The 13,760-nt window shown below is 60.5% G+C and overlaps 1 protein-coding gene across 1 annotated transcript; it reads left to right on the forward strand.

Moving 5' to 3' along the window:
* The first annotated feature begins 2,218 nt into the window (after window positions 1-2,218).
* HCRTR1 (hypocretin receptor 1) lies at window positions 2,219-13,676 on the forward strand. Its single transcript, XM_028513485.2, has 8 exons — window positions 2,219-2,992; window positions 4,120-4,463; window positions 4,639-4,817; window positions 5,975-6,218; window positions 6,571-6,686; window positions 8,153-8,379; window positions 9,554-9,675; window positions 11,287-13,676. The coding sequence occupies exons 2-8, from the start codon at window positions 4,259-4,261 to the stop codon at window positions 11,475-11,477; spliced, it is 1,284 nt and encodes a 427-aa protein (XP_028369286.1). The 5' UTR covers window positions 2,219-2,992; window positions 4,120-4,258; the 3' UTR covers window positions 11,478-13,676.
* Window positions 13,677-13,760: the final 84 nt, after the last annotated feature.

Here is a 13,760-nt window from a genome sequence, read left to right on the forward strand (position 1 = left end):
GGCAGCTCTGGCAAACCTCCCTGGGTGGAGGAGGAGCTGGCCTGGAGAAGGAGGACATGCGGTTCCTGGATCCCTCCATGGACTGGCACCTGCCAGGAGCACCCAGAGGCCGGTGCTGTGGGGCCCAAGGACCAAAACACCCCAGCTCCTGGTGGGTCTTCCGCAGCATCACTGCCCCTCCCCCACCCCAGGGCTCCAGGTCTCCTCTGAGCATACCCCTGGGTTCTCTCCCTTATGCAGTCCAGGCCGAAAACCTGGCTGAGCTCACCCTCAGGCCCAGAGGGACCTGGGGGAACAGAGCCCGGCCAGGGTCTGATAGGGGAGAAGGAAGGATCCACTGCCTCGGGGTAGAAGGAATCGTTCATGATGCTTTGTCCTGGGGAGCAGCCATCTCTGGGTACCAGGGGGTGAATGAAGGAAGGGTTTGGCAATGGGGTTCCTCCTTAAGGAGAGGTAGGAATTCTGTAAAAGCGGATATTGCGGGTGAGAGGGTGGATTCTCAGCCATGACTCCTTCCCCACACAGACACGTGCACCCCCATGTGTAAAGATTTGGGGGGACCTGGGGAGCCCCTTGCTCACTCCAGCCCAGGGTACATAACTCGTGCACCCTCGTGCATAGCTCTGATCTGTGGACTGGGTTCTAAGCCGGGCTGTGCTGGGCTCAGCTGGCGCCCTCCGCCCACGCAGACACACTCAGGCTGCACCTTCCGCATCACAGCTATACCTCGTTTGCTGCAGCTGGTCATTTGAGTGTCCTGCACCGCCTGCCTCCCATGCCCCACCCCCTGCAGCCCCCTCCCCAACCCCGACATAGCCAATAGTCGAGCAGCTCTAGATGCGGGGGACTAGTGTGGGGAGATCAGATGAGTCATCTCTGTGTGGGCAGACATACGAAGTCCACATACGCACACTCACAGAGCCGTGGACTCAAGGCATGCCCACGTTCCCACTCCCACCCTCACCAGGAGCACACCGGGAGGCCAAGGTTAGTCTAAGCCACAAACGCACATCGAGACACACAGAGACAGACACCTCCACACACACATTCCCTGCAAATGCAAACACCAACACACCAACACACCAACACACGGAGACCCAACTAGACGCATCCCAGCCAGGGAGACTCCTCAGTCATCAACCCAGAACCTGTCCCCGACCCATAGGCACCCTCAGAGGCACAAACACACACACACACAGGACTCCTCCAGGCACACACTCACAGCCCTTATTTAAACACAGACACACACGTATGCGCAAGCACAAGTGTGGGGACAGGTACACACACACACACACACCAGCCAGTCCTCTCTGGTGCTGCTTCGACTATCCCCCTACCTCGGCCAGCACCTTGGGCGGGCAGGACAGAGCTTTGCAACCAGAGGGACGCTGGGACACATCGTCCACGGCGCGCATGCCATGCCCTCCCGGACAGAGTCGGCCTGGGGGTTACCTTCACTCCTCCCCCTGCTCTGGAGAGGCGAAGGTTACTGGACAGTCCCCCTGTGCTGCCCGAGCACTCCTCCCACGCACTATGCGTAACAGCACCACCCCAGGTCCTTTGAAAGGGGGCTGTGGCTGCAACAGGGAAGATGGAGGTTACGTCTCAGGCATCACCTCCCAGGAGGGAGGGGCGAGTCTCCGAAGGTGAGAGAGGAGGGTGGCTCTGATGTGACAGGAAGCCCCTAACTTGAGGCAGGGGATGGCCAAGGTGACCGCCTGAGGCCCTGGAGGTCACCCTTCACCTCCCTGTGTTTCCGCAGAAGGCCTGACCCCCACACCTTTGCACCTGCTGTTTCCTCCACCTGGAATTCTCTTTGCTGTTACCACAATCCCCTTGCAGGGCTGTGTTCTCGTTCTTCAGGTCTCCATGAAGAGGGTCCTGCTCTGGGAAGCCTGTCCTGATGCTCTGGCTAGATCAATCTGTCCTTCTGCGCCCCATGCCCCCCTGCGCCCCCTCACAGCTCTCCTCACACCACAGAGGACTTGCCAGGCTGGGAGCCCGCCTGCCTCCCGCCGCCAGCCTGGGCACCTTTGTCGGGTGAGGAGGCTGAGGGACCTGGAGGGAAGTGCAGGCTCAAATCCGAGCTGTGGCTCTGCCGTGTGACCTTGGGCAAGTCGATGAAACAGTGAGTGCAGTGTTCTCATCAGTAAAATGGGGACAATAACAACCACCTTCGACTGATTAAATGAGATCATGCATGGCCAGGACGATACAAATGGCAGCTGTATTATTGTAGCTGATTGCCTGGCACGCTGCCTAGTAAAGGCTTGTTGAAGCAACCCGCTCTTCTGACTCCCAGCTTCTTGCCCCCACCTACCATCCCTGTCTTGGGAGGGGGAACGTAGGTATAAACAAAAAGGATGGGGTGGGGCAGATAGAATGGGGCTGGGCAGGGCCACAGGGCCCCTGGCATCGCTGGGGACTAGCAGCTGCAGTCGCAGCCAAAGCTTGGCCAGAGGCGGTGCAAGCGTCGTCCCTTCATCCCTGTAACCCACCTGTGCCATCCTCCTCCTCAGCTAGGTGACAGCGAGGAGGGGTGCAGCTGGCATCCCGTCTGCACTGTGACTCTCCGAAGCTGACCAGCAGGGCCCACGGGCACACAGTAGGTGTGCTCTGAATGCAGAGGCTGAAATGTTGAATGAATGCGAAAGGTATGAATGAACGGATGGACGCATGAATGGAAGTAGGATGGAAGCGTGAAGTGGGCGGCGAGGAGGAACCAGCATCTTCCTCCGCCCTCCGGGTCTCGGGTCTGGAAGCTGGGAGACGTGAAGAGGAGACCGGCTGGGGGGCTCCCCTCTCCGCCCTGCCCCTCCCGCCCCGGCTACCCCGCCCGGCGGCGCGCAGCCCAGCGATCCCGCGCCAGCCACAGCCCGCTTCGGAGCCACAGCACCCTCAGGAGCCCGGCCTTCGGGGCAGGGAGGCGAAGTCTCCGGTTCACTGTCCGGGGAATCAGCAACCGAGGACGCCGGCGTCCCGGAGCCAAGAGGTGCAGGGCAGGGCGTGGGGGACCCCAGGCCCAGGGTGGGGGTTTCAGACGACCCCTCGGCGAAAGCCAAGAGTCTCGGGAGATAATAACCTGGGCGCAGGGAAGCGGAGTCCCCAGGAGGCTTTCCTCCCGGCAGGCTCCTGCAAAACCCCTAAAGCCTCGCTCTCCCGTACCCCCGACCCGCCGCTCCACAGCCCCTCACAGCTCGGGAGGTGCAGGGAGGTCCCGCGCAGGGAGTGGGTCCGCCGACGCTCCGTGGGGTCTGAAGGAGTCCCCTCCCTCTCTCCCAGGGGTCTCCAGGGCCGGGCAACCTTCCTACACGAGTCCGGGGTCGTCCCTGCCCCGGCGGGGAGAAGGAGGGGTCTGAGCCAGAGTGGAGGGGCGGGGAGCGAGGCCGGATTTGTGAATGGAAGGAGCGTCGTGCGCACCGGCCGCCAGCGACCCCTGGCGGCCTGCGGGGGGCTTCGCGGCCCGGGGGTGTTCAAGAGGGGCTAGCCCGGGGGTTGAGCGGTCCCGCCCGCGGCTGGGCCTCGGGCTCTCTCCCCACTTCCAGAGACAGCGTCAGTTCCTCCCCGCACCCTTCCCCCACGGCGTGTGTGTCCCCACGGGGGAGGGTCTGGCAGCTCCGGTGGGCGGGCCTGTGTGTCTAAAGCCTCTCTTCACCTTTTTTTCAACCAAATATTCAGGCCTATGAACTGATATTTAGGGGAAAATATTTGCAATCGGATGACTTCCCCTCTCAAATCTGTGATGTTTGGTGGATCCAGACAGACCTGGAAGAGTAGCTCTGTGACCTTGAGCGAGGGATTCAACCTCTCTGAGCTTCCACCTCCTCCTCCGCAAAGCAGGGTTCTCTGATAATGGGGAGGCTAGCTTCCGGCGCCAGCTTCTGGGTAAAGCACTAGGCACGCCTGAGAGCCCATTACCCCCCACGGAGGTCCTGTGAGGTAGCTATGGTCATCACTCCATTGAATAGATGGGGAAACTGAGGCCGAACGGGGCGAGGTCTGTCCCTCTCCACTGTAACCCACAGCACAGAACTGTGAGAACTAAGAGGGAGTTTCTATGCAAATTTCCTGGCACTCTCCCTAATGTCTCCTTTCTTCCCCCTCCCTCCCTTCCTTCAGGAGCTTTGGGGCTGGAACCCCAAAAGACCTGGTTCAAGACTCCGGGCTCCTTGAGGGCAGTGGGCTGAGGCCCCCCTGGCCCAGCTCCCTCCCTCCCCAGAGCCCAGGATGCCCCTAGGCCTCCGCGGCTCCTGAGCTCATGGAGCCCTCGGGCACCCCAGGGACCCAGACGGGAGTCCCCACTGGCAGCAGGGACCCGTCCCCAGTGCCTCCCGACTACTACTACGAAGACGAGTTTCTCCAGTATTTGTGGCGAGATTATCTGTATCCGAAGCAATACGAGTGGGTTCTCATCGCAGCCTATGTGGCCGTGTTCCTCGTGGCCCTGGTGGGCAACACGCTGGGTAGGTTCCTGTGTCCCTGCGGGACTCCCCTGGTGACTGGCAGGAATCCTGGGCCTCGCCTCTCTCCCCTGCTCCCCAGCCTCCGCCCTGGGTCCCTGGGTAGAGTGGGGTGGGGGCTCGATGGGGGGGCATGGCTCTGCCACTGGCTTCCTCTCATCCCCACCCCGACCTGCAGTCTGCCTTGCCGTGTGGCGGAACCACCACATGAGGACCGTCACCAACTACTTCATCGTCAACCTGTCTCTGGCGGATGTGCTGGTGACAGCCATCTGCCTGCCAGCCAGCCTGCTGGTGGACATCACTGAGTCCTGGCTGTTCGGCCATGCCCTCTGCAAGGTCATCCCCTATCTACAGGTGAGCTCTGCCGGGTGCCCCTCATCACCCCGTTGTCATATCAAGTACAAAACCCCTGGCCTTACAGAAGTCTCAGTGACCCTCAGACTTGCCTTTCAGACAGGACATGGTGGCTCAGTCAGCACCTGTGTGGTGTCATCCTGTAGTGTCAGCAAGGGCAGGCCATCCAGCCCTACACTGGAGGCCACTGACACAGCCTCACATACTCATACAGACCCCCCCCCCCATCACACGTGCAGACACAGACAGCCACGTGCGGACACATGCACAGTCACCTCCAGGCACACGGCACACAGTGGAGGAGAGAGGCACAAGCGCACAGTGACAGACACAAATGCACACGAGGCCTGCTTCCTGATCCCAAGGGAGGCAGAGCTGAGAGGCCCTGCTGGAAAGTCTCTTCCCTGCCCCCACCCCTTGCCAGGGCCCTCCCAGCCCCCAGTGGGAATCAGGATGTTCAGGTGGGGTTGGGGTTTGGGTGGAAAGAAGGTGGCCTCGACCCCCTCCCTGTAACCCAGAGGGTGGGGGCTCTCCTGGAGGAGGTGCTCACCACAGACCTCAATGCATCCCTGCCTCCCAGAACCAGGGCTGTTTCCCAACAGCCTGGGGAAGGGATGGCCTCCCGGGGCAGAGAGAAATGCCTCTTGAAGTCCCCGCTGTTTTGAGGTTTTCCACTCAACTGATTAGCACTAGCAACCCCAAGAATAAAGACAGGCAGCAGAGAAAAATCACCCTGGGTGAGGTATTTAACCTTCCTGTGCCTCGGCTTCCTCATCTGTATCATGGGGTGAGAGTCCCCGCCCCATGGCGTGGTTGTGAGGGTCATGAGAATGAGAGTGTCTGGTGTGCAGGAAGTTCCGTGAGTGTAGGCTATTATCCCCAGCAGGGAACACCTACTCTGTGCTGGATCTCGAGCTGGACATTTTCTCTCCGTGGTTGCATTAATTTTTATGGGGCTCCCGCAGGTGAATGGTGTATTCCCACTCCGCAGGTGGGGCTGACAGGGTGAGCGATTTGCCCAAATCGACACGGCCAGTAAGTGGAGCCAGTGTGTGCACTGCACCTGGCTCCCAGCACCTCGGGGCTGTGGGCCCCTCACTCACTCCACGTCTCCGGGTGGCCCCCAAGAGGACTGACACGGTGTCTCCACGGGGCAGGCCGTGTCTGTGTCAGTGGCAGTGCTAACTCTCAGCTTCATCGCCCTGGACCGCTGGTATGCCATCTGCCACCCCCTGTTGTTCAAGAGCACCACCCGGCGTGCCCGCGGCTCCATCCTGGGGATCTGGGCTGTGTCGCTGGCTGTCATGGTGCCCCAGGCTGCTGTCATGGAATGCAGCAGCGTGCTGCCCGAGCTGGCCAACCGCACCCGGCTCTTCTCAGTCTGCGACGAACACTGGGCGGGTAGGTAATGGCGCCAGCCTTGGGCAGGCCCTCCTGGAGTGGGCACCTCTGGGACGCATTCCCGTGGGGCAGGCATCTGTCGGGACACCCAGGGGGAGCGTCTCCTGAGAGGACACTTCAGAGCGGGCACCTACCGAGGATACCTTCAGGGCGGGTCGCACCTCTAGTATATGTAGACTTCTGCTGGGGGTCCCTCCAGGATGGATGCCCTCAGACTGGGCAACTCCAGGGTCTCTCTGCCGTGGTGCCTAGAAGGGGCCCAGCTGCTTGCTTTGGCCCTAGCTGGGGCCGGGTGGCACTGCTAAGCAGGACAGGCTGGGGGCCCAACCTCTGCATCTCTTGGCCCCTGCAGATGACCTCTATCCCAAGATCTACCACAGTTGCTTCTTCATTGTCACCTACCTGGCCCCGCTGGGTCTCATGGCCATGGCGTATTTCCAGATCTTCCGCAAGCTCTGGGGTCGCCAGGTGAGGCCCACACTGGTGTCACTGTCTGGGCTGGGAGGGGATAGGGCACTGGTCGAAGGAGCAGACAGCCCTCTGCCTTCAGGACATGCCATCCTGGTTGCAACCACGGAGAGACAAGGCCCAGGGACTTTCAAACTCAAGGCCAAACATGCTAGAGCTGACCCCGGAACTGAAGAGTATCAGTAGCTGCCATTGACTATACCACGTACTTCCAGCTAGTCTTGCATCCTCTTAACCACCACGTATTACCCCCCAACTTGATACATGAGAAAACAGGCCCAGAGAGGCAAAGCAACTTCCCCACGCCCCTCAGCCAGGGAGGGGATGGTCAGGGACTCAAACCGAGATCGGTGGGATCCAGTGGTCAGTTCAATGCCGAGACGCCACGGCACCTCCCTGTTGCTTGCCAATCACGCACTTGGCTCACAATGTTTTCACAACTATCTCACCAAAGCAGCGATGTTACCAACTTTACAGATGCCGAGTAACGGCAACCAGCTTGCCACAGCCAGACAGCGGCAGAGCCTTTCTGGCTCCAGGGCCTGCTTGCTTTATTACGCACTGACCCACGGCCGGTTTTGTGGGATGTGTTGTGGGGCGGGGGCTGTGCAGAGGCCCTCGGCCCTGCAACAGTGAGCCCCGGGCCAGGGCCTGTGCAGCAAGAGCATGCAGGCCAGAGCGTGGGCAGCCCCGTGCCCACCAGCATGCGCACCTGCTCCTCACAGCCCCCGGTCAGAATGGCAGCAGTCCCTCTCCTCATCCAACAGGCAGGGAAACCAAGGCTCTGAAACAGAAAGTGAGCTGACCAAGGTCACATGGCTCATGAATGGCCGAGCTGGCCCTAGACCTCAAGTTTCCCGGACTCTAGCCTCATGCCCTCTGTCATGGGGTGATTCAGGTGTCCAGTGGTGGGAGAGGCTTCGAGGAAATCTGTGGCTGCTCCAGGAGCCTGGACCCATCACAGGCTGATGGGACCAAGCAAGGCCGGGACCTGTGCTCTGAGGCCCAGGCCCTTCCATGTGCTCACCTGCTCACCCCTCACCGAGCCTTCCCCACAGGCACGCATGGGCCAGGCGGAGGCACAACTCGCCCCCACCCTGCCCTCCCTCCCCCCACCCCGGCCATGGAGAGGGTGATCTGGGCACTGGGAGGATGCTACCAAGGATCCCCTGCCTCCCTGGGTTTCAGCTGCCTCAGCTGTCACTGAGGGCTGGTGACACCTTCCCCAAAGGCACACTGTGGGTGGTCTCTCAATGAGCTAATGGAAAATGAAGGTAGGTTGTTCACCCTCAGTCCAGAGTGTTGGTCTCTATCACGAATATTAGGTTCCTTCCTATTGCAAGGGTTTCTTCCCTTTGCCCCCCCTCTGCCAGCCCCGGGGTGCAGCCCGAAGTGGGTCCCAGCAAAGGGGACTGACCTCCCGCGGCGTTCCTCCCACCACCGCTGCCTGTGTCTCTGCTGGACAGATCCCCGGCACCACATCTGCCCTGGTGAGGAACTGGAAGCGGCCCTCAGACCAGTCGGGGGAGCAGGGGCAGGGCCAGGGCGCAGAGCCCCCGCCTCGGGCCCGGGCCTTCCTGGCCGAGGTGAAGCAGATGCGCGCTCGGAGGAAGACGGCCAAGATGCTGATGGTGGTGCTGCTGGTCTTTGCCCTCTGCTACCTGCCCATCAGCGTCCTCAATGTCCTTAAGAGGTGAGAGCACGCAGGGAGAGGTCCCGGGTGACGGGGTGGTGTGCGGTCAGAGGAAGGAGCTCTCTCTGCTTTGGAGGAAGACCTGGCTCCACCCCAAGGCAGGTCACTTCTCTTCTCCGAGCCTCAGTCTCCTCACCTGAGACATGTGAATATTGACAGCCCCGGCCTCCCAGGGCTACTGTGAAAACTCTTCTATCCAGCCGCTCAGGTGTCAGATGGGAGGGCTGGGAGCACAGACAGCCCGAAAAACAGAGTCCCCGCCACACGGACCACACGGGGTCCACTTCCGGGGGGGAGGAGGAATGAATATACATTAGAATGCCAGGCAGTGGTAACTGCTATGAAGACAATAAAACAGGGAACATAGGTAGGCAGTGACAATGACAGGGGCTGATAGGTTGTTTTAAAAAATCTTTTAAAAATATATAATGGGCTAAGAAAAAAAGCCTCTCTGAGGCAGTGACATTTGGCAGAGACTGCAGGGAGGGGCCGAGCCCGCAGGAGGAGGAGCAGGCTGCGTGTTGGGGGCCTCGGGGTGCAGGGGAAGAGCAAGACGGTCCCGGCGTGCCTCTGTACCGGGCCACTGCCCGGCTCAGCGATCGTGGGCCCGTCACCTGAGCTTCCTGTTTGAGGAAATGGACAGTGTTTGTGACTCACCGCATTGCCCTGAGGCCGGACGAGAACTCGATGGGGATCAGAGAGCAGGTGACTGCGCAGATGTGCCCCATGCCTGTGCCCAGGCACACCCGGGTCACACTCTGTGCTCAGGAACCCGAAACTGTGGTCAAGACCCCAGACCCAGAGGCCCGGGTGGGTGGAGGGGGCAGTGGGAGCCCCTGTACTTTACAGCCCTGCGTCTTGAGTTCTGTGAGCAACGCCGCATAAATACACACACGCACCTGCCCCATTTCTTTTCTTTTTTAAAAAGATTTTATCTCTATTTAGACAGAGGGGACGGAGAAAGAGAGGGAGAGAAACATCGATGTGAGAGAGAAACATCAATCTGTTGTTTCTCATAAGTGCCCCAACCGGGATCAAACCGGAAATCCAGGCCTGTGCCCCAACGGGGAATCGACCTGGCATCCCTTTGAGTTTGCGGGATGACTCCCTATCAACTGAGCCACACTGGTCGGAGCTGTCCCTTTTCTGACTGTCCTCCCCCTCCCGCTCCCAGGGTGTTCGGGATGTTCCGCCAAGCCAGCGACAGAGAAGCCGTCTACGCCTGCTTCACCTTCTCCCACTGGCTGGTGTACGCCAACAGCGCCGCCAACCCCATCATCTACAACTTCCTCAGCGGTGAGTGGGCGGGGCAGGCGCACTGACGGAGGGCAGCAGCTGTCCCCAGGACACCCGTCTCTCCACCCCCAATACAAGATGGTGGGGGGACCAGATAGGTGCTCCTTCCTGGGAATCCAGGCTCCACTCTGGTAACTCCCACTCAGGGGGAAGACGTAACCCCGCCCCCAGGAGCCCTGGTCTGAGCGGGAGGCCGGCCACACCCCCAGCTGTGGCCAAAGGAAACTGACCGGAACCTAGGCTCCAGTTTTGCAGATCATGCAGACCAGTGAGTGGGTGGGAAGGGCGGCAGCTAGGCGGGCTCACCTGCACCCCTGCCAGGTACATGCACCGCAGGGCCTCCCACCAGCCTGCCCAGTCAACACAGGCTCCTGTGGGAGCCAGGCCTGAGGGGTGACCGCAGAATGGAGGCATCCGGGCTAAGGGAGAGTGCCCGGCAGAGGCAGCCCGGCAGGGAGAGGGCTTCCCCATGCCCAGCTAGACACACACTGGCAGAGGGGCCAGAATTTGGGGTCTCTCACGAGGTCTGCCTCCTCCAGCACCAGCCCCACCACTGCCCTCTCTGGAAATCCGGCCCTCCTCCCTGCTATCCCACAGTTCCCCCCACTTCCCTCTACCTCCGTTTCAGGGTGGTCATGCCCCCACCCCCCAGCAGCCCAGCAACAGTGTGGCTCACCAGATCTCTGACTTGGACAAGGCCTGAAGAACAGTTCCAGCCCACTGTTCAAGCCTAGACACAAATGATCTTCAAGAAACGTTGAAAGGGGTCAGGGGTCAATATTACAACCCTCAGTGAGGCGCAAGAATTATTCAGCGAAGGCTGGCTAGGGGTTTCCAGCTCGGAGGAGAGAACAGGAGAGATGAGCTCTGCAGCAAAGGACACGCTACATTCCTCTCTTTGGTCTGCATTCACTGAGCGCCTACTGTGTGCATGGCCCTCTGCTGGGCACTGGGCAGCTGATAGGATGCTGGAACATGAAGTTTCAGTTCCAGATAAAATGTTTCCCTGCTCTCCTTTGGTTCAGCAGGGAGGCTGTGGTAGCCCTGCCCCCCCACCTCTCTCCCTCAAGGGTTTCGGTGTTAAAACCAGGCTGGGTTAGAACTTCTAGCTGGGTGACCTTGGGCAAGCCACCGTACCGCTGTGTGTCCCATCTCTGAAGTTAAGATGAAGGACCGCAGCTTCTCAGGGTGTTGAGGCACCCGGCACGGTGCCTGGTGTGAGGGCTGCTGGCATGTTCATTGCCACAGGACAGAAATGGGGACAGCCTAGGTGAGCCCCAGGCCACTCCACCTACTCGCCAAGGAGGGCAGAGGTGATCTGAGGCCCCTGAGCCAGACACCACGACTAGAGCCGCTGGGCTCAGCGCCAGAGTGCAGTCAAGGAATCAGATACAAATCGCATTTCTCCTGGGGAACCTGCTCCGGGGCCTCTGTCCTCTCTCCCTGGCGGTGACAGGGTGGCTCTGGGGCTCTCTCCCTCCAGCTCTGCCTTTCCCTCCTGGCCCCTCACAGGCAGCTTGGCTTGAGCTGCGTGGGCGTCCCCGGGCCCAAGGCCCCTTCTTGCTGCAGTATTTGTCTCCTTACGGCTGTGTCTTCTGTCTCCCAACCAAGGCAAATTCCGGGAGCAGTTTAAAGCCGCCTTCTCCTGCTGCCTGCCCGGCCTGGGTCCCCGTGGCTCTCTGAAGGCCCCCAGCCCCCGCTCCTCCGCCAGGCACAAGTCCTTGTCCTCGCAGAGTCGGTGTTCCGTCTCCAAAGTCTCAGAGCACGTGGTGCTGACCAGCGTCACCACAGTGCTTCCCTGAGCCAGGGCCACCCTGGCCGCTCCAGGGGGTGCAACCCGTCCCCTGCCCGGGTTGCTCCTCTGGCTCCTGGGGCCCAGCCCTGACTCCTTGTGGGGACTGCTGGATGCAGCGTGAGGCCAGGGCCCCTGCCCTGATTTTTCACCTGTTTGACTCCAGGCAAGTAATATCCCTTCTCTGAGCTGTGTCCCCTAAACAGGACTGATGTAGAAGGGTTAAGCAGGCACAAGAAAGTAGAAAGCTCTTTGTAAATGGTAGTGTTGTGGGCAAGATTATCACTGTACTCCTCTCACTGGGCTACACCTCACAGAGCATCCATCCCGGTCATGCGTCCAGAGCTTGGCTTTCTTCCCAAAGACCCCTCTCCTGCCCAGCCACAGGCCTCCCCGGAACCTGCTGGAAGGGCCCAGCAGCATCTCCATCTGGCCCAGTGGCTCCCCAACACCCAGGCTGCCCTCAGCCAGCCCTGCTCTGCCACCCGTGTAAGGAATCAGGGCTCAGCCTCCCCCGTCCCGGGTGGGAACACAGCCCCACCCCCACCAGGTGCCGAGTGCCCGCACCGCAGACTGGATCCCTTCGGCTGTGTGGTGTGATAAAACCATCTTCCTGTGACCACTTGGTGTGGAGGCCAGCAGCCCAGAGCAATTGTAATTAAAAGCCTGGCACTGAATGTTCTCTTTCCTTGTCATTGCACAAAATCTGTGCTGCTTAGGTGAGGAGCGAGGAAGGTGGGGAAGTCGGTGTGGGGGCAGCGAGGCAGCACTGGAGCGCTGTTGTCTGCTGACTGCTCCCACCTCCCAACCCCTGCGCTGGGTCCCAGGCGGGCTGTGCGCCAGGCCTCGGAGCACACGAGGTGCTGCTTCCTGAGGCGGTGCCAGTTCTCCGATGCCCAGGACCTCAGTTCTGGACACGGTTGTCTGCTCACGGGCCCAGGCAGGTGGGGGAGGGTGGGCAGACAGCGGAGTTAACAGGCTGCCTTACTAGTATCTTCACCTTCTCGGAAATCAGGGCTCGCATTTGTTCTCTGTGAACTCACAGAATAAAAAGAGAAAGCCACAGACTTGGCGAGATGTGCTTCGTCTGTCTGCCGCTGAGATGCTCAGGGGGCTGCCAGAGGCCCTGATCCTCGTTGCCAGAGCAGGAGGAACAGTCTGAATCACTGCTCTGCTGAGAGGAGCGAGACATCTGGCAGAGGCCAGCCTGCTGCGCGCACCGGCAGGACCCCTTAACCTGATTAATGAAGCTTCAGGTTCACTCTGACCTCACCCGGCAGAGGGCAGGAAGCAGGGCAAAACCCCGGTCCTGCCAGGAGCCCAGCCCAGGAGAGCGCAAGCGCCCCTCCTCGTAAGCACCACCAGGGCAGGTGTAAGGTGTGCTCCGTTGCCCTACTCTCCGGATGACTCACCAGCCCTGCTGTCATGGACATTTCCACAGACATGCAGGTATAGCCAGGTGGGCTGGCCCGGCCTGCCCATTTCACACTCGGTTGGCCTCAGGACCCAACGCTGTTGTCAGGTTTGCAGCCAGGCTCAGAGGTGCAGTGTGCAGAATGAGGGGTGAGGGCTGGCCCCAAGCTCAACCAACGTGCCCACAAGGACCAACCCAGGTCCTGGGCTCCCCAGCCCCAGCAGACCACAAGGCTGAGACCATGACAGGCACCGTTCTAAAGGTGGGTTTCCAGAGACGCTTGGCTCAGTGGCAACAAAGAAACAGCAGAAGCTTCCCCTAAGGGCGACAGTTGAACCCCGGGCCACAGTGAGGCTCAGGCCTCCACGTGGCAGACTCAGGTGAACTGCAGAAAATCCTGGGGAGGTGACCAGCGTGACAAGGGGAGAGGTGCTCAGCGAGGAGCCGCTGAAGAGCCCAGGAGGAACTGGGGGGGGGGAGTGTGGTGGCAGATCTCCAGGGGTCTAGTGGGTTGGCATGCAGAATGGGTTGCCTGGAAACACACTGAGCTCTTTGGCAATCATTGGAGGTTGTCAAGCAGAAGGTGTACTCACAGTGGGACCATGGAAGGGACTCCAGCTCTGGGTGGTGGCTGGCCTCTGGGAGCTGATTCCACACAGTTCCAAGGCCAGTCTGCAGAGGATGGGACTGACCTGCTGGGCCCGACAGCCGCTGGGCCTCAGGGAGCTGCAGAGCAGCCGGTTTCCCTCCCCAGCCAGCCTCGGCTTGGGGTCTGGAGTTCCTCCCATCACCGCAAAAGCATTATCACACTGTTACCCGTCACAAGGCCCCCCACCCCCGCCCCAAGAACCAGAACGGCTGGTGTCTTCGCTTTTGTCA

Source organism: Phyllostomus discolor, chromosome 5 (assembly GCF_004126475.2).
Source record: "Phyllostomus discolor isolate MPI-MPIP mPhyDis1 chromosome 5, mPhyDis1.pri.v3, whole genome shotgun sequence".
Classification (NCBI taxonomy): Eukaryota; Metazoa; Chordata; class Mammalia; order Chiroptera; family Phyllostomidae; genus Phyllostomus; species Phyllostomus discolor.

Coding starts and splice junctions, on each gene's coding strand:
- HCRTR1 (XM_028513485.2), top strand. CDS start 4,259: ATGGAGCCCTCGGGCACCCCAGGGACCCAGACGGGAGTCCCCACTGGC. Junction 4,818..5,974: donor AGGTCATCCCCTATCTACAG/GTGAGCTCTGCC, acceptor TCCACGGGGCAG/GCCGTGTCTGTGTCAGTGGC. Junction 8,380..9,553: donor GTCCTCAATGTCCTTAAGAG/GTGAGAGCACGC, acceptor TCCCGCTCCCAG/GGTGTTCGGGATGTTCCGCC.